The sequence below is a fragment of the Suncus etruscus genome, chromosome 4 (genome assembly GCF_024139225.1).
Source record: "Suncus etruscus isolate mSunEtr1 chromosome 4, mSunEtr1.pri.cur, whole genome shotgun sequence".
Taxonomy (NCBI): domain Eukaryota; kingdom Metazoa; phylum Chordata; class Mammalia; order Eulipotyphla; family Soricidae; genus Suncus; species Suncus etruscus.
This window is the reverse complement of record NC_064851.1, coordinates 16,246,943-16,269,485: the sequence shown is the minus strand read 5'-3', so window position 1 is coordinate 16,269,485 and position 22,543 is coordinate 16,246,943. Positions and strand designations below refer to the sequence as shown.

Genomic DNA, 22,543 nt, shown 5'->3' with positions numbered 1-22,543 from the left:
GTGACCCCAAAACCAAAATAATAATTTTTCTCACTAATCTATCTCTGATTTCATTTGTCAAGCCTCAGAATAACTAACCGGTGAAGAGAAGATTATCCCTGTGCCAGAAGCATTTGCAAATTTCTTTGTTGAATTAGCTGGGTAAATGGCTCAGCCATTTGGAAGAGTCTGAGTTTCCATTTTACTTGCTCTCATCAAAAAAATAAACTTTCCACCATCTGGAATAGCTCGTTTGGAAACAGAAGATGGCCCACAGGGCTGGAGATCCGCCCAGCTCTGACCCCTGGCATCTCTTGGCCACCTCTAGAGTGCACGCCCCTCGAAAAAAAAATAAAGTAACAAAACCTGACATTGTTTAACAATCATTTGTTTCATTTTTTTGTTGTTGTTGGAACAATTTACACTTGATCTTAGCCAAAAGGCCAAGAAGTGATAGTGCAACGATTTCCAAACTTCAGGTTTCCTATTCTTTCTTTCTCCACTAAATTCTTCACTTCTGGAACCTGAGAACTAGTCTGTGGTTTTGTTTGTCCATTCTCAGTGTTTAGTGGCAGCGTTGGGCATTGAGAAAGCAACCAGAATATAAATGAGGAGCGGTCTGAGCCATGAGGAATGACTAATGTCTAATCCTGTCAGGCACAGCTCAAGAGTGGGACCACAGGAATCACAGCAGTTAAAGGTCAGTTGGAATAGTAATTGGAGCGCAGGACAACGGTAGGACCGGTAGGAGAAGCTCTCTGTTGCCCCCTTGTGCCTATCCCTCGGAACTCCAGTTCCCCCACTTCACCGGTCCCTTGTCATGTTAGTTTAATGCAGGGAACAAAGTCTCAGTCGGAAAGGAGCCACTCCGGGCAGTGCACATCCCCGGAAAACCATCTGGAAGCGACAGAGATTAAATGGAAGTCTAGATCGAGCAGCAGGAACCTAGATTAATCTACATTAGACAGGGAAGAGGTTGTAACTAAAGAGAAAGGAGCCAAGGAAGAGTGGTGGGGAAGAGAGAATTCCAAAGGGCGGGAAAAGAATTGTAAAGAAGGGGCCGGAACGATAGTATAGCGGTAAGGCTTTTGCTTACCCACTGTTCTGTCATTCTGAAGTACAAACATTTTTTTTTTGTTTTTGGGCCACACCCTGTGACGCTCAGGGGTTACTCCTGGCTATGCGCTCAGAAGTTGCTCCTGGCTTCTTGGGGGACTATATGGGACGCCGGGGGATCGAACCGCGGTCCATCCTAGGCTAGCGCAGGCAAGGCAGGCACCTTACCTCCAGCGCCACCGCCCGGCCCCAAACATTTATTTTTTGTTTTTTTTTTTTGTTTTTTTTTTTTTGGTTTTTGGGCCACACCCGGCAGTGCTCAGGGGTTACTCCTGGCTGTCTGCTCAGAAGTAGCTCCTGGCAGGCACGGGGGACCATATGGGACACCGGGATTCGAACCAACTACCTTTGGTCCTGGATCGGCTGCTTGCAAGGCAAATGCCGCTGTGCCATCTCTCCGGGCCCAAACATTTATTTTTTGTTTTGTGGCCACACCCATTGAGGCTCAGGGGTTACTCCTGGCTATGCGCTCAGAAATCAGAAATCGCTGCTGGCTTGGGGGGGGGGGACCATATGGGATGCGGAGGGATTAAACCGAGGTCTGTCCTGGGCTAGCACTTACAAGGCAGACACTTTACCTCCAGTGCCACCGATCCAGCCCCCAAACATTTCTTTTTTGTTTGTTTTCGGGTCATATCCAGTGATGCTCAGAGGTTACTCCTGACTGCATTAATTGCCCCGACAGGTTCATGGGACCATATGGAATGCTGGAAATGCCATGGCCCTGTCAAGGCAAATGCCCTACCACTGTGCTATCTCTCTGGCCCCAAAAACATTTATTGCTTTAGTTTTGAGAACACACAGTGTTCTCTACCCAGAGATCACGCCTAGAGGTTCAGGGTGATGCCAGACATTGGACCTAGGTTGGGCATGTGCAAAGCAACTGTCCTGTCTTCTGTTTTATTGCTCAGACCCCAAGTACAAATATTTCTACGAGTTAGGAGATATACAATGTCACCACACCATACCCACTACCCAAAGGCCAACCCCACTGTGGGTGAGAACTTTGATAATCCCCTTTGACAATCCCCTTCTTTTAGAGTGAGATCATGCAATATTTGTCTCTTTTCCTTTTGTCACTTCACTTAGTAAAGCACTTTTACACTTCCCACCCTGTTGGAGTAAAAGCAAGATCTAATTCTTTATTTCCCTCTCCACTCCTTTTCTCTTTAGGGTCACACACAGCATGTCTCAAGCTTATTCACAGCTCCATAACCTGGGATCTCCTTGGCTCTATGCTCAGTGACTAATCCATGCAGTGCCACTCACAGGTTCAGCCCTGTACTATGTCTCTGTACTGTTCCCTAATAATTTCCTGTCCCCCCTCCAGAAAATGCTTCAAAAATCAAATCCTATCCAGAAAGATAGTACAGGGAGCAAATAGTTGCCTTGCAAATGACTACATTGGTACTAAGGGAATTACCGGGTGTAATCCTTAAGCTCAGAGCCAGGAGTAAACTCAGTGCATAGCTGAGTGAGGCCCCCAAAAATGTAAGTAAATAAAAAGCATGTCTATGGGTCTTCATGACTTTTCTCTTTCTCATCCCTTGTATTCTGCTGGATTCTCCCTCCCTTTTGTTTCCTTTATTGCCAAATACTTAGCATTATAAGGTAAATGCTCACTATTCGCTATATTTAGTGTAGATTAATAGCTACCATGCCCTGTAGATAATTTGTCCTCTCACAGGAATGTAATCATATCAATTTACATTACTATAAAGCTGTACTGGTTCTATTTATATATAATTTTTATACAGCCTCGCAATTTTTTATTTAGCAGCCTAACCAACCCAGCACCATTTACTTTTCTTAAAGTTTTTTTTTGGGGGGTGGTCACACCCAGTGACACTCAGGGGTAACTCCTGGCTATGCGCTCAGAAATTGATCCTGGCTTGGAAACCCTATGAGACGCCGGGGATTGAACCAAGGTTTAAACCAAGGTCCTGGATCAGCCGTGTGTGTGTGTGTGTGTGTGTGTGTGTGTGTGTGTGTGTGTGTGTGTGTGTGTGTGTGTGTGTTGTTTAGAAATCTTACAGCTGGGGGGCTAAAGCAATAGCATAGCATTTGCCTTGAATGTGGCTGACCTGAGTTTGATTCCTGGCATCCCATTATGGTCCCCGGAGTCTCCCAGGAGTGATTTCTGAAAGCACAGTCCCCCCCCACCAAAGAAAGGAAGGAAAGAAGAAAAGAAAGAAAGAAAGAAAGAAAGAAAGAGAGAGAGAGAGAGAGGGGGAGGAAGGAAGGAAGGAAGGAAGGAAGGAAGGAAGGAAGGAAGGAAGGAAGGAAGGAAGGAAGGAAGGAAGGAAGGAAGGAACTTTAGAGCAGCTATGTTTGACTACCTTTAGGTTTCTCCCAAGCTCTTGCCATGGTGCTGGCCACAGCTACTGCTACCTTAAAGCTTGACTGAGACTGTGTTTTTGGAGACTAGAGTGATAGTGCAGTGAGTAGGGTGTTTGCCTTGCACTCTGCCCAACTCATAGATTTTATTTTACACAGCCGACCCAGGTTCAATCCTCAGTATTCCCTATGGTCCCCCAAGAATGCCAGGAGTGATTTGAGTGCAGAGCCAGGAGTAATCCCTGAGTTCTAAGAGGTATAGCCCAACCACCCCACCCCCCAAAAAAAGTACTTTCAACATTCTTTCATGTGTCTTTTAGCAGGATAGTGAATGTAGGTCATTGACTAGAAACTACTTTATGGCCTCCTGAGACTCCTGAGACAGCTTCCAACAGAGCATCAAGAAAATTTTTGTCTCTAATCCCACCGTTTCTGCTGACTTCTGTTATCTTTTCTTTGTTTCCCACTCCCCTACTTCTTACTTTCAAGTGATCCCTAAATCTAGTTCACATGGATGAAGGGGAAAGGAAGACACAAAAGTAAAAGGAGGGGCCAGAACAATAGTGCAGTACATAGCCAATTCAGGTTGATCCCTAGAATCCTTTATTTTTTCCCTGATCCTACCAAGAGTGATCCCTGAGTGCAGAGCCAGGAGCAACCTCAGAGCACCACCAGATGTGGCACTAAAATTTAAAAACAAGCAAAAACATACCACCATCACCCCTGCAAAATCAAAACTAAACTATCTTACTTCAAAAATAATAATATAGGACCAGTTAGAGAGTTTAGCACCAGAGAATTTTCATGTATGTGTGAGGGCCTGATTTCAAAGTGAGAGAGGGAGAAGAAGAAAGAGGGGGTTGGAGAGATAGCACAGTAGGGAGGGTGTTTACCTTACATGTGATCACCTGGGTTTGATCCTCAGCATTCCATATGAAACCCCACGCCTGCCAGGAGCGATTTCTGAGTATAGAGCCAGGAGTAATTCCTGAGTGCTACCAGATGTGGCCCCAAAACCAGAGGGGAAAAAAAAAAGAACTAGAAAGCTACTTAAGAAGAGGCTGCAGGGGCCGGAGAGATAGCATGGAGGTAAGGCGTTTGCCTCTCATGCAGAAGGTCATCGGTTCGAATCCCGGCGTCCCATATGGTCCCCCGTGCTTGCCAGGAGCGACTTCTGAGCATGGAGCCAGGAGTAACCCCTGAGCACTGCCGGGTGAGACCCAAAAAAAAAAAAACCAAAAAAAAAAAAAAAAAAAAAAAAAAGAAGAGGCTGCAGCTAGGTGGAGTTTTGTTATTTTGTTTTTGTTAAGCAATGCTTAAAAAAAAATAAAGCTTTGTTAAGCAATGCTAAGGGGTTACTTCTGGCTCTGCACTCAGGAACTATTCTTGGTGACGCTCCAGGGACTCTATGGGATGCTGAGGATTGAACCTGGGTCTGCACATGTAAAGTAAGTGTCTTACCCATTCCACTATCACTCCAGTGCCTAGATAGGATCTTTGACATCATTAGAAGTCATGAATGGAGTTGAGAAAAAGAAGGGCCAGAGAGATAGTACAGTGGGTTAAGGCACTTGCCTCACATGTGGTCTACCAGGGTCTGGTCTCTGGCACTACCTATAGCCATCCAAAGCACCGACAGGGATCATGCCTACATACTATAGAAGCAGGAGTAGTCCCTGAGTACCATTAGATGTAACTGCTACCCCTTCATCTCCCCTTCCCTCTGGCAAAATTAAATAAAAAAATAAAAAAGCTAGAACAGGGTAAGATGTTGAAATGCAATGCACAGAATCCTGGAGAAATGTGAAGAGCAAATGTGGGTTCTTGAGAAGCAAGGTCTCCCCACCCCACTTTAACCTGTCTGAGGACAAATGTTTGCTGGATCCCAAGTAAACTGCCCTGAGCAATTTTCCTTTTAAGTTTTAGCTGTTATTCCTTGGAGGCCCTGACCTAATAAGTGGACGGGTTTGGTACAAGCCAATAAATAGGAATCCAGACAATGTATCTTCCTCTTGCAATTTGCTCATCTAACTCTAATTGGAGACCTCTTATTTTGGGAAAGTGACAGCACATGGTCAGGAATGTATTCTCAGCCTTAGAGAGATGTCACCCATGTTGGTTGGGGAACATGGCAGAGATTCGTTCCTGAGCCCCTAACCAAATTCTAGGCTCTCCTCTAGAATTTTTTGTTGGAATGGCTCACTTTTTTCCCCCTCATTTTTTTTTTTTTTGGTTTTTGGGCCACACCCGGCGGTGCTCAGGGGTTACTCCTGGCTGTCTGCTCAGAAATAGCTCCTGGCAAGCACGGGGGACCATATGGGACACCAGGATTCGAACCAACCACCTTTGGTCCTGGATCGGCTGCTTGCAAGGCAAACGCTGCTGTGCTATCTCTCCAGGCCCACTAGGAGTGATTTCTAAGCACAGAGCCAGGAGGAAAGCCTGAGCGCTGCCAGATGTGGCCCCCAAACAAATTAAAAAACAAAGATAAGGGCCTGGAGAGAGAGCACAGCGGTGTTTGCCTTGCAAGCAGCTGATCCAGGACCAAAGGTGGTTGGTTCGAATCCCGGTGTCCCATATGGTCCCCCGTGCCTGCCAGGAGCTATTTCTGAGCAGACAGCCAGGAGTAAACCCTGAGCACCGCCGGGTGTGACCCAAAACCCAAAACCAAAAAAAAAAAAAACCCAAAAAAAGAAATCACTCCTAGCAGAGCTAGGAGACCATATGGGATCGAAACCAGGTTGGCTGAGTGCAAGGCAAATGTCCTACCTGCTGTGCTATTGCTCCAGTAACTCGTTTTTGAAATTTTATTCAATTTAAAAAATGTTAAATTGTAACAAACAAAACTGTCAGTAGTCAGAGCTTCGAGCAAGGTGCAACCACCAATTCCATCAGAGTGGCCCATAGCCTGTGGCACATGTAACAGGTACACTTTATTTTAATTTTGGTTTGTTTTTTGTTTAGAGGCCACACTCAGTGGTGCTTAGGGGTTATAGCTGGCTCTTTGCTCAGAAATTATTCCTGGGAGGGGTTGGAGAGATAGCATGGAGGTGGGGCGTTTGCCTTGCATGCAGGAGGACAGTGGTTCAAATCCCGGCATCACATATGGTCCCCCGAGCCTGCCAGAAGCAAAATGAAAATTACTCCTGGAAGAGTCAGGGGACAAAATAGGATGCAAGGGTTAGGTTGGCTGCATGAAGGTAAACATAGTTTGCTACCACTGTAACCCCCTAGCAGGTACATTTTAATTTTATGGTTTTTTTTTTTAGGTTACACTGGTGATGCTCCCAGATTACTTCTGGTTCTGAGTTCAGGAATCCTGTCTGGCAGAGGTGCTGCAGATTGAATCTGGGTCAGCTGTGTACAAGGCAAATGTCCTACCCCTGACTAACCCAGCTGCTCATTTTTTACCATGAATATAGGTGGGTCCTTTTAAAAAGAATATGTATTTAATATATTATATTTAATATATTACATAATATTTTTTTATATTTAAAAAACTTTTTGGCTATATCCAGTAATGCTTAGCAATTACTCTTGGCTCTTCACTCAGAAATCACTCCCGCAGGTGCTCAGGGGACCATGCAGTATGCTGGGGATTGAATCTATGTCGGCTGATTACAAGGCAAGAGCCCTGCTAGCTGTGCTGTACTATTGCTCCAGCTGAGAGAAGCTATTTGACCAAAGGCCACTCCACTCTGTTGAAAACAAATCTGAGGATCACCAAGCTTGAGCATTCAAGCCAGGAAGCCAGGACTTGAGGCACATATGGGCAGCCATGAGGAAGACATGACCACAGTGCCTGCAAATTCACTGACACCTCATCTGCAAAGTGTTTCTGCTCATGCTCTCACACACAGACACACACATAAAAACAAACTTACAAACATTCTTTTTCCCTTCCCTCTGCCTCGCTCTCAGAACATGCTGTTCCTATTTCTCTGCCCTATTTCAGACTCCTTCCAGGACCCCAGGAGAACACCCCTCCTACCTCCTGCCCCCTCCAGCCCCCGCAGTTTACTCCCAGCCAGGCCCTGTGCTGAGGTCATTGCTGGGCCTGCGTTCAGTCCCCATCTGTCTGCACTGCCTGGAAAACATGAGTACTGCTCTGGCTCCCCAGCTCCATCCTGCCTCAGGCCTCTGTGCTTCGCCTCCACCCCCAGGTCCCTGCTTTTTCTCTCTTTGCACTAGGAGCACATCTGTTCAGAGGCCTCAGTACCTCCCTGTGCAGCAGATGGAAGAGCTAGTTGGGAGGCAGCTGGGTCAAGGTTCAGATTTGTCCTGGGGTGAAAAACAGAATTCAGGAATCTCAGACATGAACATGTAGATAGAGCTTGTTCAGTAGAACAGGAGATGTTACTTCCTCATTTCTGAGTATGGCCTGGGCTTTTGGCTTCCTCCTTCCTCCTTCCACATCCCTTCCTTCCACCCTTTCTTTTTCCTCCCTCCTTCCCTCTAACCCTCCCTCATTCGTTCCATAATTTACTCATTTTCTTTCTTCTGGTCTGTAGTCTATTCATATCATCTACTGTCTATCAACTTGTCTATCAACTTGTCCTCTGGCAGCTCACCAGAAAGATGCACAGCTTTTGGGGCACATCCAGCCATGCACTGCGCTTGCTTCTGGCTCTGTGTTCAGAGATTACTTCTGACTCAGGGGCCCTAATGCAGTGTTGAATATCAAAACCTACTTAATACTTCAAACCACAATGCCTAAAAGAAATAAAAGGAGAGAGAGATAAAAGAGAGAGAAAAAGAGAGAGAGTTTGCTGTATAGGCAGGCAGAGAAGGGTATGGGAAGGAAACTGGGGACATAGGTGGTGGGAAATGTGCACTAGTGAAGGAATGAATGTTGGAACATTGTATGACTGAAATTCTACTTTGTAACTGTATCTCAATGTGATTCTGTTTTAAAATTATTAAAAACATAGTTTAATATATATTTGCAAGTACTATCATCTCTTCAGATCTGAATTTCTGTGTTTTGAGTATATTCCTTACAAAGTAGAAATATTAGTTTCTTTTTTTTTTTTTTTTGGTTTTTGGTTTTTGGTTTTTGGGCCACACCCGGTAATGCTCAGCGGTTACTCCTGGCTATGCACTCAGAAGTCGCTCCTGGCTTGGGGGACCAGATGGGACGCCGGGGGATCGAACCGTGGTCCGTCCTAGGCTAGCGCTGGCAAGGCAGACACCTTACCTCTAGCGCCACCATGCCGGCCCCAGAAATGTTAGTTTCTATGAAGAAGCATGCACACATTTGAGGTCTTGAGCATCCCTACATCAGAAGAAATCTCTGAGGGAAAGCACCAGTGAAGGAAATGCCAAGGCCAGTGAATTTGGAGCTAGTGTGTTTACACTTATGGTGGCATTTTGTACTTAAGATCCTGGAACCTGGGAGGCTGGAGCAATAATACAGTGGGTGGGTAGGGCATTTGCCTTGCACACAGCTAACTGGGATTTGTTTCCCATCACGCCACATGGTCTTCCAAGCATGGCCAAGAGCAATTCCTGAGTAGCACCAGATGTGGCCATTAAAAAAAAATTCTGGAAATCATTATTTTAAATATAAGTTTAAACAAAGCCAAAAGATAAAGTGATGCTGGCATCTCTTCTCACAATTTTCTCATTCTGTTTTGGAGTTTTGTTTTGATTTTTGGGCCACACATTTACTTATTCCAGCATCCAATCCATGCTCTGGGATCACTCCTAGTGGTGCTTGAAGGACTCTATTTGGGGCCAGGGATAGAACTCAGGTAGGCCACATGCAAGGAAAGTGTCTTAGCCTCTGTAATATCTCTAGCCTCAAGCCTCTCTGCTCTAAAGATGGATTCCAGAAGGATGAAGAGCTCCATATGCCTTAACTTTTCCAAATTCATAACCATCCTTCCGTTTGGAACCTATTCATGCTTGTCTATAGGATTATGTAACATCTGTCTCACGTGTGTCTGTGTGTCTGTATGTATTGGAGTGGGAGAAGTCTGAAGGTGTGGGGAGAGCAGAAAGGAATAGACAGAGAGTGTTTTGGGAAGTAGGTAGAAAAAAATTGTTGGTATTCAGAGATGAATGTTGGGAAAAGAATAAAAAGTGAGATGAAGGGGCTGGAGAGATACACAGTGGTAGGCCGTTTGCCTTATATGCAGCTGACCCATGACAGATGGTAATTTGATTCCTTGCACCCTATATGGTCCCCCGAGTCTGCCAGGAGCAATTTCTGAGCACAGAAGCAGGAGTAACCCCTGAGCACTGCCAGGTGTGACCCCAAACCCCCCACAAAAAAAAAAAAAGTAAGAAGAGAGATAGGAGCATAGAATCTAGACAGAAAGATCAAAATCTGGCACCATATGTGAAAATTTTAAGGACTGGGGCCAGAGCCATCATACAGCAGATGACATGCTTGCTTTGCACATAGCCAACCTCAACCTGATCTTTGGCACCAGCTATGGTCCATGTGCAGAGCCAGAGTGATCCCTGAATACCAAGGCAGGAAAGAATGAGCCCTGAGTAAGACTGGGTGTGGGCCTCCAAATGGAATAGAATAAAATAAACTTCAAGGACACAATGGAACAATTTAGTTAAGAAACCCAAGGAAGAGTGAAAGGCGGGGTTGGGGGCAAATTTAAGAGACTCATGGAGGGAGTGCACAGAGCTTCAGGCCAACCTTCGAGGGGGCTGTAGTGTCTCACCCATGTGGTCATAACCTTTGGAATGAGGGTGTCAGTGCAAATTCCTAGCCCCAGTCTCATGCTGGCCTCAGCAGAACTGCATTATATTCCTCCAGGCTCTCTCTTTCTCTTATTCTTTCTCCCTCTCTCCCTCTCTCTCTTTCTCTCTCTCTCTCGCTCTCCCTCATCTCATTGTTTCAGAAGAGGCCAAATTGGAAGTCGTTTCCAGGGAGTGGCTAGTTCATCTTATTTTCCAGCCAACGTGGGAGCAGGGTGAGGAGAAAGACATTCAGCCGACACAAGCCTTGATAGAAGGAACGGAGAATCAACAGTAAGTGTTTGTGTACAGAAGATCCTTGAGTGTGAGGGTGCATGTGAGTGTTTGAGGGCGGAGGGCAGGGGCCATGTCACTGGACACAGGATTCAAGTGAGACACTAAGCTGAGTTGACAGGAAAAGGCATCCAAAATGGAAATTTAAGACATCTGGGGTGACAGACATCACTGACTTGGGGTAAACCTGGGCCATTGAGGGTAGAACATTTTCTGTGACTTCATAGAAAGGAATTAGAAGCATTGAATAATGAACAGCTGGGGATGGAGATATGGGACAGAGGGTGGATAAGGGCTTTGCCTTACTCCCAGCTGACCTGGGTTTGATCCTTCACAAGCCAGGAGTGATCCCTGAGTGCAGAGTGAGGACTAATCCCTGAAAACAGCAGGGTGTGGCCACTCCTATCCCCCAAAAGAATGATGAACAGGGGCCGGAGTGGTGGTGCAGGCAGCAAGGAATTTGCCTTGCACTCGCTGACCTAGGATGGACTGTGCTTCGATCCTCCAGCATCCCGTATGGTCCCCCAAGCCAGGGACGATTTCTGAGCTCATAGCCAGCAGTATCCCCTGAGCATCACAGGGTGTGGTCTTAAAAGCAAAAAAAAAAAAAAAAAGAAAGAAATAAAAAAGAATGATAAAGTATGGGAAGGGCAGAGGAAAAGTTGGAGGAGGAAGGACTGAGGAGAGAATAAAGGATAGGAGTGCCCCAAGGATCAGATACACTCCTGAGAAGAGCAAGAGGCAGGAGCCCGCAAGTGGTCTCCAAACTGCAGGTCCCTTTGCCTCACACTCTCTTGTGCTCTTCCTGCCCCTTAGAAATGCTGCTATCAGGACCCAGGAGCCTTCTACTCATCACTGCCCTTATCATCCCTGCAGGTGAGTGCAGCCTCCACCCTTCTCCCTAAAAACATCAGATCCTGGGGGATTCAGGTGGGGTGGGGATGGGGTGGGAGCTTGAGAATGGGAAGAGGGAAAATTTAGGGAAGCGAGGAGAGATGCTGGGTATTGAGGTCTAGAGCTGTTGTCTAGAGTGGGATGAGAGAGATGATACAAGGTTCTAGTCTTGCACATAACCAACCCAGGTTTGATTCCCGACTTGTCATATGATCCCCTGAGTACTGCCAGGAATGATCCCTGAGCAGAGCTAGAAGTAAACCCTGAGCATTGCTGGGAATGGCCCTACACAAAACAAAACAAAACAAAACAAAACAAACTAAACAAGGGCCGGAGAGATAGCATGGAGGTAAAGCGTTTGCCTTTCATGCAGGAGGTCATAGGTTCGAATACCAGCGTCCCATATGGTCCCCAGTGCCTGCCAGGAGCAATTTCTGAGCCCGAAGCCAGGAATAATCCCTGAGCACTGCTGGGTCACCTTCTGTTCCTATCTATAGCTGAAAGAAAAAGAAAACACTAAACAAACCAAACAGGACAAAGGTAAAACATCTGGTGACAAAAGCAAGGGCAGAGAGATGGTTGGAGGCGACTAATCATTTGGGAAAAGGAATCTTGAGAGTTCTGCAGTGAAAGGGTCAATCAGGGGCATGCAAATGAGTATTATTTGGAGCTGGGGAAATGGTTCATACATGCCACCCACACTGGTTTGATCCCAGGCACCACATAAACTCCACTGAGCACAGAGTCCAGAGTAAGTCCTGAGCTCTACCAACTGATAGCAAAACAAACACCCACATCCAAGACAAATGCACATTACCACACAGAACTGAAATATATGAGACCACAAGCTGGCCAAGGAAAGCAGAATAAAATCAGCAACGCATGTATAAAGTGGTTGTGTGGCCCAATCAAATTGAAATCCAGAGACAAAGGTCAGAGAGATGGTCCTAGGGGCCGGAGAGATAGCATGGAGGTAAGGCGTTTGCCTTTCATGCAGGAGGTCATCGGTTCGAATCCCGGCGCCCCATATGGTCCCCTGTGCCTGCCAGGAGCAATTTCTGAGCCTGGAGCCAGGAATAACCCCTGAGCACTGCCAGGTGTGACCCAAAAAAAACAAAAAACAAAAAACAAAAAAAAAAAAAGAGAGATGGTCCTAGGGTTAAGTCACTAGTTTTTTTTGTTTTGTTCTGTTTGTTTTGTTTTGTCACACCCGGTGACGCTCAGGGGTTACCCCAGGTTAGAGAGATGGTCCTAGGGTTAAGTCACTAATTTTTTGTTTCGTTTTGTTTTGTTTTGCCATACCCGGTGACGCTCAGGGGTTACTCCAGGCTATGTGCTCAGAAATCGCTCCTGGCTTGAGGTACCATATAGGACGCTGGGCATCAAATTGAGGTTCATTCTGTGTCAGCCGCATGCAAGGCAAACACACTACTGCTGTGCTATCACTCTGGCCCCAAGTCACTAGTTTTATATGTGGCCGATCTCATCTCAGTGCCTGGCATCAGAGGCCCACCAAATACCACCAGGATTCATTCCTGAGCATAGGGCCAAGAGAACCCTCTGGGCCCACAGGTAATGGCCAAAAACTAAAGAAAAAGATCCTGAAATAAAATTGTGGAATTGTGGAATCACAGCATACAGATACTATGCCTCTGAATGAACAGAAAAATCAACTTGGCCCAACGTACTAGAAAAGGGATCATAGAAAAAGTGAGTCTTGGAATGCAAATAAGTCTGCTTTTCCTCATTCTGCTAGATAAATTCTAGAATATTCCAGGGGGAGGAGGGACAGCTATAGATAGGAACAGAAGGTGAGCAAACCTACTGGCTTTTAGGGATGATCAAGATGCCAGGTGTTTGAGTGAAATGAGGTTGGGACAGTATCACAAACTAGCTGAGGTTTGTGCTCAGAAACTTGTCTTGGGAGTGTTCTCGCCACATCCCCATTTGTCTGCCTGGGTCACTCTGCATTGTGCTCCACTGCAAGAAAGCAGAGGGTTGCTCCATTGTGTAAATGGAAATCAAATTTGTAAATATTCTATGAAAAAAATATTGAATACAGAGGGAAGGCACAAGCCATTTGTCACCTCTCTTCTAGTTTGTCTTGTGAAGCCTTGCTAGAGTGGACAGCTGGGATCACTCACATGCTTTTTCTCTTTCCTTTGGTACAGAATGGACACCTCTAGGCGTTAGTGGTCAACGAGGAGGTAGGTGAACCCCTGGATCTGGGCTCTGTTGGGCTCTTAGCAGAATAATGCAAAGGAATGGGCATCAGAGTTAAGCTACCAATCATGAGCCAGAGAGATAGTACAGCAGGTAAGGTGCTGCTCTAGCACGTAGCCAAGTTGCACGTACCCTGGCTCCCCATATGGTTCCCTGAGCATTGCCAGGAGTGATCCTGGAGCAAGAGCCAGGAGTTAAGCCCTGAGCACTGCCAAATGTGTGGCAGACACCTTCTTCCCACTCCCCACCCACAAAATAGTTCAGGCCTTTGTCTTGCATATGATTGGCCATAGTTCAATCTCCAGCATCATATATCATATCCCAAGTGGCAACAGGTGTGACACTTGGAGCAATTATTCAAATTATTCAGTCATTCAAATTATTCAAATGAATGTCGGGACTCCCCTCCCCAAAGAGCTAGTTCGACAGACTAAGCTCATGCTTTACAGGCAAGAGATCTGGGTTTAATTCTTGGCACTGCATGGTCCTTAAGTATCATGACCCTCAAGTGTGAAGCTGGGAGTAGCCCCTGAGCATTGCCAGGCTGGAACTGAGTCCCTTACCTCCCCCACCCAAAAAAAAAAGAGAGAGACAAGGAGTAACTTAAGGGCATTTCCACACATGTCCAACCCCCCTTGACACCCCTCACACAAGAAAAAGAGGTCCGTGAGGAAAAGCTGGACTCGGCCTCCATTGTTGAGAGCAGTGGGAAGTGTCCCTCAGACCTCCCCTACTCCAGCACCCCTAATGACTCAGTGAGCAGCTGGATTGGAATGTGGTGAGAGGAAGATTTGGGCTACACCCTGGAGGGACTCCAAACCCCCTCACAGAGATTCCACAACTGTGTGGGTCAGTGATTTTTCAAATATCCCATGGGATTGAAGCAGATATGATTTGGGGGTTGGGAGGAGCAGCTTTGTCAGATCTTCGTTTTATTTCTTGTTTTGTTTTTGTTTTTGTTTTGTTTTGTTTTCTGGGCCACACCTGGCGGTGCTCAGGGGTTACTCCTGGCTATCTGCTCAGAAATAGCTCCTGGCAGGCATGGGGAACCATGTGGGATGCCGGGATTAGAAACAACCACCTTAGGTTCTGGGTTGGCTGCTTGCAAGGCAAACGCCCTGTGCTATCTCTCTGGCCTTTATTTATTTATTTATTTATTTTTATTTTTTGTTTTTTGGGCCACACCCGGCAGTGCTCAGGGGTTACTCCTGGCTATCTGCTCAGAAATAGCTCCTGGCAGGCACGGGGGACCATATGGGACACTGGGATTCAAACCAGCCACCTTTGGTCCTGGATCGGCTGCTTGCAAGGCAAACGCCGCTGTGCTATCTCTCAGGGACCCTATTTATTTATTTTTTAACAATATCTGGCAGTACTCAGTGCTCACTCCTGGCTCTGCACTTTTGGTGTTGCTCAGGACACCATAGGGGGTGCCTGAGACTAAACCTTATGCAAGATAAGAGCCTTACCTGCTGTATTATTTCAGTGGCCAGATCTGATGGCAGAGAGAGAGAGAGAGAGAGAGAGGGAGAGGGAGAGAGAGGGAGAGGGAGAGGGAGAGAGAGAGAGAGAGAGAGAGAGAGAGAGAGAGAGAAAGAGAGAGAGAGAGAGAAAGAGAGAGAGAGAAAGAGAGAGAGAGAGAGAGAGAGAGAGAGAGAGAGAGAGAGAGATTGAGAGAGATTTGCTTGATTTGCCTAGCAGTGCTTTTGAGAGTATTCCTGGCTCAGTGCTTAGGTGTTACCCTTGGCTGGGCTCAGAGTACCATATAGTGTTGGAGATTGAACCCACAGCTCCCACACACACTTCAGCCCACTCACTTATCTCCCTTGCCCATCTAGTTTTTAAAAGATGGAGCGGGGCCGGGTGGTGGCGCTAGAGGTAAGGTGCCTGCCTTGCCTGCGCTAGCCTAGGACCGACCGTGGTTCAATCCCCCGGCGTCCCATATGGTCCCCCAAGCCAGGAGCGACTTCTGAGTGCATAGCCAGGAGTAACCCCTGAGCGTCACCAGGTGTGGCCCAAAAACCAAAAAAAAAAAGATGGAGCAAGAAAACACTTTATAAAGGGCAGAGAGATAGCTTGACTTGGAATTCCTGCTTTGCAAGCAGGAGGCAATGGGTTCAAATCAAAAGATACTCTTTTTTGTTGTTGTTTTTGGGCCACACGGGATGGCTCCCAGGGGGTTACTCCTGGCTTTGCATTCAGAAATCATTCCTGACAGGCTCAGGGAACCATATGGGATCAAACTCAGGTTGGCCATGTGTAAGCCCTACCCTCTGTGCCCCACCCAAAATGATTCGTGAGTACTGCTGAGTACTCAAAGCTGGGAGTGACCCAATGATTGCCAAAAACCTCACAAAATAATTTTTTTTTTTTTTTTGGTTTTTGGGCCACACCCGTTTGACGCTCAGGGGTTACTCCTGGCTATGTGCTCAGAAATCGCCCCTGGCTTGGGTGGACCATATGGGACGCCGGGGGATCGAACCGAGGTCCTTCCTTGGCTAGCGCTTGCAAGGCAGACACCTTACCTCCAGCGCCACCTACCCGGCCCACAAAATAATTTTTAAAACATTTATTTATTTATTTATTTATTTATTTATACATTTAGGTTTTTGGGCCACATCCAGCCGGTGCTCAGGGGTTACTCCAGGCTCTGTGCTCAGAACTCTCCTGGCAGGCTCAGGGGACCATGTGGGATGCCAGAAATCTGTCCCAGGTCGACCACAGGCAAGGCAAACATCCTACCGCTGTGCTATCACTCTGGTCCCACAAAAAAAATAATAAAAAAATTGGGGGGGAGGGGTTTGGGCCACACCCGGTGACGCTCAGGGGTTACTCCTGGTTATACACTCAGAAATAGCTCCTGGTTTGGGGGACCATACGGGATGCCGGGGATTGAACTGAAGTCCATCCTGGGTCAGCGGCATGCAAGACAAATGCCCTACCACTGTACACTGCTCCAGCCCAAGCAAAATAATATATCTTTTTTTTTTTTTTTTTTGGTTTTTGGGCCACACCCGGCAGTGCTCAGGGGTTACTCCTGGCTATCTGCTCAGAAATAGCTCCTGGCAGGCACGGGGACCATATGGGACACTGGGATTCGAACCAACCACCTTTGGTCCTGGATCGGCTGCTTGCAAGGCAAACGCCGCTGTGCTATCTCTCCGGGCCCCACAAAATAAATTTTTAAAGGGTGTTTTATAGGGGCTGGAGAGATAGCATGGAGGTAGGGTATTTGCCTTGTATGCAGAAGGATGGTGGTTCAAATTCTGGCACCCCATATAGTCTCCGAGCCTACCAGAAGTAACCCCTGAGCACTGCCGGGTGTGACCCAAAATCAAATCAAAACAAAACAAAACAAAACAAAAAGGGTGTCCAGATTCGGTAAGATGAATGCCTTGCACTAAATTCAGTCCTTGGCACTATAGATAGTCTCATGAGCCGCACCAGAAATCATCCCTGAGTATAAGGCCAGGATTCCCTTCCTGAGCATAGCCTGCCCCCAATTCAAATAAATAAATAAATGAGTCACTAGAACCTGTTTTATGTAAATGTTATTCTCACCAGATTTAAATCTAAGCAAGTTTTCAAAAAAAAAAATCAAGGCAAGCTATGGGAATTGGCCGACCCCTAGTGGGTAAAATAAGTTATGACCTGACTGATATAGAGAATGTTCACAGATGGAACAGGAGCTAAAGTTTTGTTTTGTTGTTTTGTTTTGTTTTGTTTTGTTTGGGGGGTCATACCCAGCTGCACTCAGGGGTTACTCCTGGCTCCATGCTCAGAAATCGCTCCTGGCAAGCTCAGGGGACCATATGGGATGCTGGGATTCAAAGCAATGACCTTCTGCATGAAAGGCAAATGCCTTATCTCCCTGCTATCTCTCCGGCCCCAGGAGCTAAAGTTTTAATACTGCTTTGTGGTTTTAAAGTAGAGATGCCAGTTTTAAGAAAGATTGTTATTTATAGCAGTTTTCTTCATTTTTTCCTAATGGCTTTTACCTTAAGATCTTTTTATTTTCCCTACAAGCCTTTGCTTGCAGGGCAGTTGATTACACTATTCCTTCCCAGCCACCTTCTCCTTACTCACCAAGTACCAATCAGAAAGTTACTGCATCCCCTTGCATATTAGTAAATTGATGATGGAAAAAAAAAGAAAGAAAATTGATGGCACAGTGGTAGAGCGTTTGCCTTGCATGCCGCTGACCCAGTATGGACTGCGGTTCGATCCCCAGCATCTCATATAGTCCTGAGCCAGGAGTGATTTCTGAGTGCATAGCCAGAAGTAACCCCTGAGCATCACTAGGTGTGGCCCAAACCCCCCTCCCAAAAAAAAGAAAAAAAAAGAAATTGATTACAAATAGAAGCTTCCAATGTTCTGGTATTGCCAAAGAGTCATCAAATATTCACTGTAATTATGAACAAGTTTAACTTTTTATTGGATGTACAATTTTAGCATCTGTATAAATATGAACAGGAAATTTCCACCACACACAGATTAGCTATTTGTATTATTGACAATGAAATCATGTCAGTCCTGCTGTCACAAAGTCTAATTCAAAAAGGGGACACTGGTTGAGAATTGATTGTCTGGGCTACCACTGGACAAAACATAGGTAAAGTCGTGGAATATTAAATGGCAATAATTGTTCAGTTAATGGAGCAAAAGGCTTTGGAAACAAGAACAAGTTTGTTTTGGGTGGGGGCATACTAGACTATTTCACTCAATAGGGTCAGAGAGGTGGATGTGAAAGCCTGAAAGAGGGATAGGTAAGACTCAAAGATTCTGGGGCCGGGCGGTGGCGCAAGAGGTAAGGTGCCTGCCTTGCCTGCGCTGGCCTTGGACGGACCGCGGTTCGATCCCCTGGCGTCCCATATGGTCCCCCAAGCCAGGAGCAACTTCTGAGCGCATAGCCAGGAGTAACCCCTGAGCGTTACCGGGTGTGGCCCAAAAACCAAAAAAAAAAAAAAAAAAAAAGACTCAAAGATTCTGATTTCTGATTCTTTACCCTTCTGCTCCCCCCAGACAATGATGAGGTTCCAACGCCTCCAGAAACTTTCACAGAAGATCCGAGTAAGTTAACTTTAAATTTTTTTCTTTCATATTGGGGGAAAAGGATATAAGATAAAAACCAAGGAAAGTGAAGACAAGGAGGTTGGTGGGTGCTCTGAAGTCCCACAGAACTCTAGCATTGGTCTTACACGGGCACGTCTAAATAAGCACAAACCATCTTTTCATCTGTTTCTTCCTGTGACAGCCCTTCCCATCTGCCCCAGTGTCCACGGACCCAGTGTTCGGTTGGTTTTCCTTGTCTTCTTTTCAAATCATCATTCCCTTCTATGCCTCTGCTACTTTTCCTATGGGCATGTTTCATTCCTTGCACCTCTTTACAGATCTGGTGAATGATCCTGCTACTGATGAAACAGGTACAAAGTTTTCTCTGTGGTTCATTTAAGAATGGCATGATTTGGGGCCGGCGTGGTGGCGCTAGAGGTAAGGTGTCTGCCTTGCGAGCGCTAGCCTAGACTGACCACGGTTTGATCCCCCGGCGTCCCATATGGTCCCCCAAGCCAGGAGCGACTTCTGAAAGCATAGCCAGGAGTAACCCCTGAGCGTCAAACGGGTGTGGCCCAAAAACCAAAAACCAAAAAAAAAAAAAAAGCATGATTTTTCAACTAGGGAGATTAAGCACAGCCTGCATGTGGGTGACCCCTGAGCACCACCAAGGGTCATTCTTCAACACAGACCTAAGAACAGCCCCTGAGCATTATGGGGTATGGTCCAAATCTTCAAACCTTAAAGAAAAGGCATAAATCTTGGGGAACTATTCATAGCATTGATTATAGATTATGTTTTAATTCTGGAAAAGAGTGAAAGAAATGGTTTAATGGGACTGGAGAGATAGCACAGTGGTAGCGCATTTGCCTTGCAAGCACTTACCCAGGACCAATGGTGGTTCAAATATGGTCCCCCGTGCCTGCCAGGAGTGATTTCTGAACAGAGAGCCAGGAGTAACCCCTGAGCATCGCCGGGTGTGGCCCAAAAAACAACAACAACAACAACAACAACAAAAAAGTCAATTCAGAAATGGTTTGAGTATTGTTTGGTGACAATGGGATAAAGAATGACAGTCCTTTAAAATGGGGGCTATGGGGGAGAAACACAAAGGATTAATAGTCAAAGCAAGACATGAATAAAAATTTCCAAATGTCAGTACTATGTCAATAGGCCAACTAGTCTTTCCTCCAAACTCAGTTACTGGGATTAATTCTTCCCTTAGACATACACAAGTCCAACCATGGTCCTGACCATGCCCTTCTCTACCTCTACTCATCCACTTCTACTCTGCCTCCCCCCTTGCCTATTCCAAGTCCTCCTTACACATGATGTTTTGTGCCTTTTCAGTTCTGGCTGATATCGAGCCTTCCACAGATGAACTGGGTGAGTTCAGATCTGGGATCCCAGAGCCACTGGGGCCATTCTGGGCTTTCCCCAGAGCCCTTGAGGGCAGGATAGCTAGAAAAGGACCCTGGATCCACAGGACCATGATCTCATTAGTACATTCTGCAAAAAATTCCATTGAGTTTGTGGCCATTAGATAGACACTTCCATTTAAGTTAATCATCTTACTTTTTCTTTTCTTTCCCAACAAACAGGAACTTGTGGGTTTTGTTATATAAAATATCATAAAGAAAAAAGTATAAGGAGCTAGATAGCATAGCGGGAAAGGCTCTTTTCTTGCACAAGGCCAAGCTGGATTCAATACTTGGCACCTCATGTGATCTCCTGAACCCACCACGAATGTGATCTACTCCTCCCTCACCAATATCACCAAAAAAAAATCATAAAATATAATACAGGGGGTGGGGTATTATGCAGTGGAAGAACACTTGATTTGGGGCCGGAGAGATAGCATGGAGGTAAGGTGTTTGCCCTTCATGCAGGAGGTCATCGGTTCAAATCCCGGTGTCCCATATGGTCCCCCGTGCCTGCCAGGAGCAATTTCTGAGCCTGGAGCCAGGAATAACCCCTGAGCACTGCTGGGTGTGAGCCAAAAACCAGGAAAAAAACAAAACAAAACAAACAAACAAAAAAACCCCACTTGATTTGTATATATGATGTCCTGGTTCAACCCATGCATCACATACACACACACACACACAAGTAGGGCATATAAAATATATATTAGCAAGATAGTACCAAGGTGATAGTACAGAAAATAGGGCACTTGCTTTATATAACACTCACCCTAAGTTTCCTGGCACCACATATAGACAGACCCCTGAGTACCACCAGGAGTGATTATTGAGTACAGAGCCCAGAGTAAGTTTTGAACACAGCTGTTCAAGATAACATACACATACAAGACAAGACAACACACGCACACACACACACACACACACACACACACACACACACACACAAAACAAAGACTGTTTCAGCCCCCCAAAAAACATTTTAAATAAATAGTTACTGAAAACCTCCTAGTAGCTGTCAGGGATATAAAGGTGAACAAAAATGATGCTCTTCAGCTTTGCCATATACAAGTTCCTGGTGCCGGAGCTATTGCACAGTGGTAGAGCATTTGCCTTGCACGCGCTGACCCAGGATGGACCTGGGTTTGATCCCCAGTGTCCCATATAGACCCTTGAGCCCAGAGCGATTTCTGAGCACAGAGCCATGAGTAACCCCTGAGAGTCATAGGCTGTGGCCCAAAATCCAAAGGGAAAAATATGTTGATTCTGTCTTCTCCAGTGCTATAATCAGAACAAGCAAGAAAAACCATGCTAGACTTAGATTCTGGAACTATGTTCCATAGTGGTGGTTAAGAAATGCTTATTGGAAAAAAAAAAAAAAGAAATGCTTATTGGTTGGGGCTGGAGAGATAGCACAGCAGTAGAGCCTTGCACGCGGCCAACCCAGGACGGACTTGCATTTGATTCCCGACATCCCATATGTCTCCCAAGCTGCCAGGGAGTGTCGCCGGGTGTGGCTCAAAATCAAAACAAAACAAAAAAGAAATGCTTTATTGGGGGCCAAAGCAATTGGACAACCTGGCTTCTATCTTGAGTGGTCCCATTTGAGCACCACCAGGCGTTATTATGAGTGCAGGTCCAATAGTACTGCCAGGTGTGGCCCCAAAACAAAACAAGCAAACAAAATGCTTTAGTGACTGGTCAGATATTACAGTAGGGAGGACCAACCCGAATTCGATCCGCATCATCTCACATGGTTTGTCCTCTGAGTGCTGCCAGGATCATCACTGAGCACAGAACCAGGTGAGGCCCCAAAACAAACCAAAAAAGACCAGGTCTAGGACCTGGGGATGTGACTCAGAGTGTTCCTATCATAGCCTCACACCAAATATAATCTTGGTAGTGCTGCTATTGGGATTCCTCAGATCAAAACCAAGTGTGTGACACCATCTCTCTCTATTATCACAAAAAAGGAGTGGGGATGCGGCTGCTACTGGTGGTAGTGCTGGTAGTAATGATCTAAACAAGGTAGAGGTAGCAAGAAAAAAAGATGAGTTCCCAGGGAGAAGAGTGTTTGTTGGGTGGATGATGTGTGCATGATGGCACCATTCACTTGCTCTGGGGCAAGACAAAGCAATGTGAGATACAGTGGATGTGAAAAATCTACCCACTCTTCCACCCAATAACTATTCCCTGGAATATACAATGATTTGATACATTTGGATCTTAATAGAAAGATTTGGGCTAGAAGTAGAAGAGAATTTTCAGCACATCAACCAGTCATGGAAACCATGGCCATAAGAAGCAATTCAAGCTTTGTTCCTATCACATCCTGTCTACTAGAAATTCTTTTGATGATGTTCTCATGGATAAATCTCCACCATTAACCTTGTTTCTAACACTCAGCTTATTTCTTGTCTTGTTTGCCCGGCGCTCAAGTTTCTGACTATGCCCTTCACAATTTTGTAACCAGCAACATTATCCAAGAATCTCTAATGATGCCTATAATTGGCAAAGAAATGCTCAGT

At 45.9% G+C, this 22,543-nt stretch overlaps 1 protein-coding gene and 1 non-coding gene across 2 annotated transcripts in view; one reads left to right on the top strand and one right to left on the bottom strand.

Annotated features, from left to right (window-relative positions):
* Window positions 1–22,543, top strand: part of MFAP5 (microfibril associated protein 5) — a 43,534-nt gene that overhangs the window by 15,584 nt on the left and 5,407 nt on the right. Inside the window, exons 3-6 of the mRNA XM_049772512.1 lie at window positions 11,242–11,301; window positions 18,565–18,612; window positions 18,933–18,965; window positions 19,945–19,980. Coding sequence (XP_049628469.1) covers window positions 11,242–11,301; window positions 18,565–18,612; window positions 18,933–18,965; window positions 19,945–19,980 — 177 coding nt within the window. The remainder of the gene's footprint in view (window positions 1–11,241; window positions 11,302–18,564; window positions 18,613–18,932; window positions 18,966–19,944; window positions 19,981–22,543) is intronic.
* LOC126008186 (U2 spliceosomal RNA) lies at window positions 241–434 on the bottom strand. Its single transcript, XR_007495542.1, has one exon. It is a non-coding gene; the product is annotated as a U2 spliceosomal RNA (small nuclear RNA).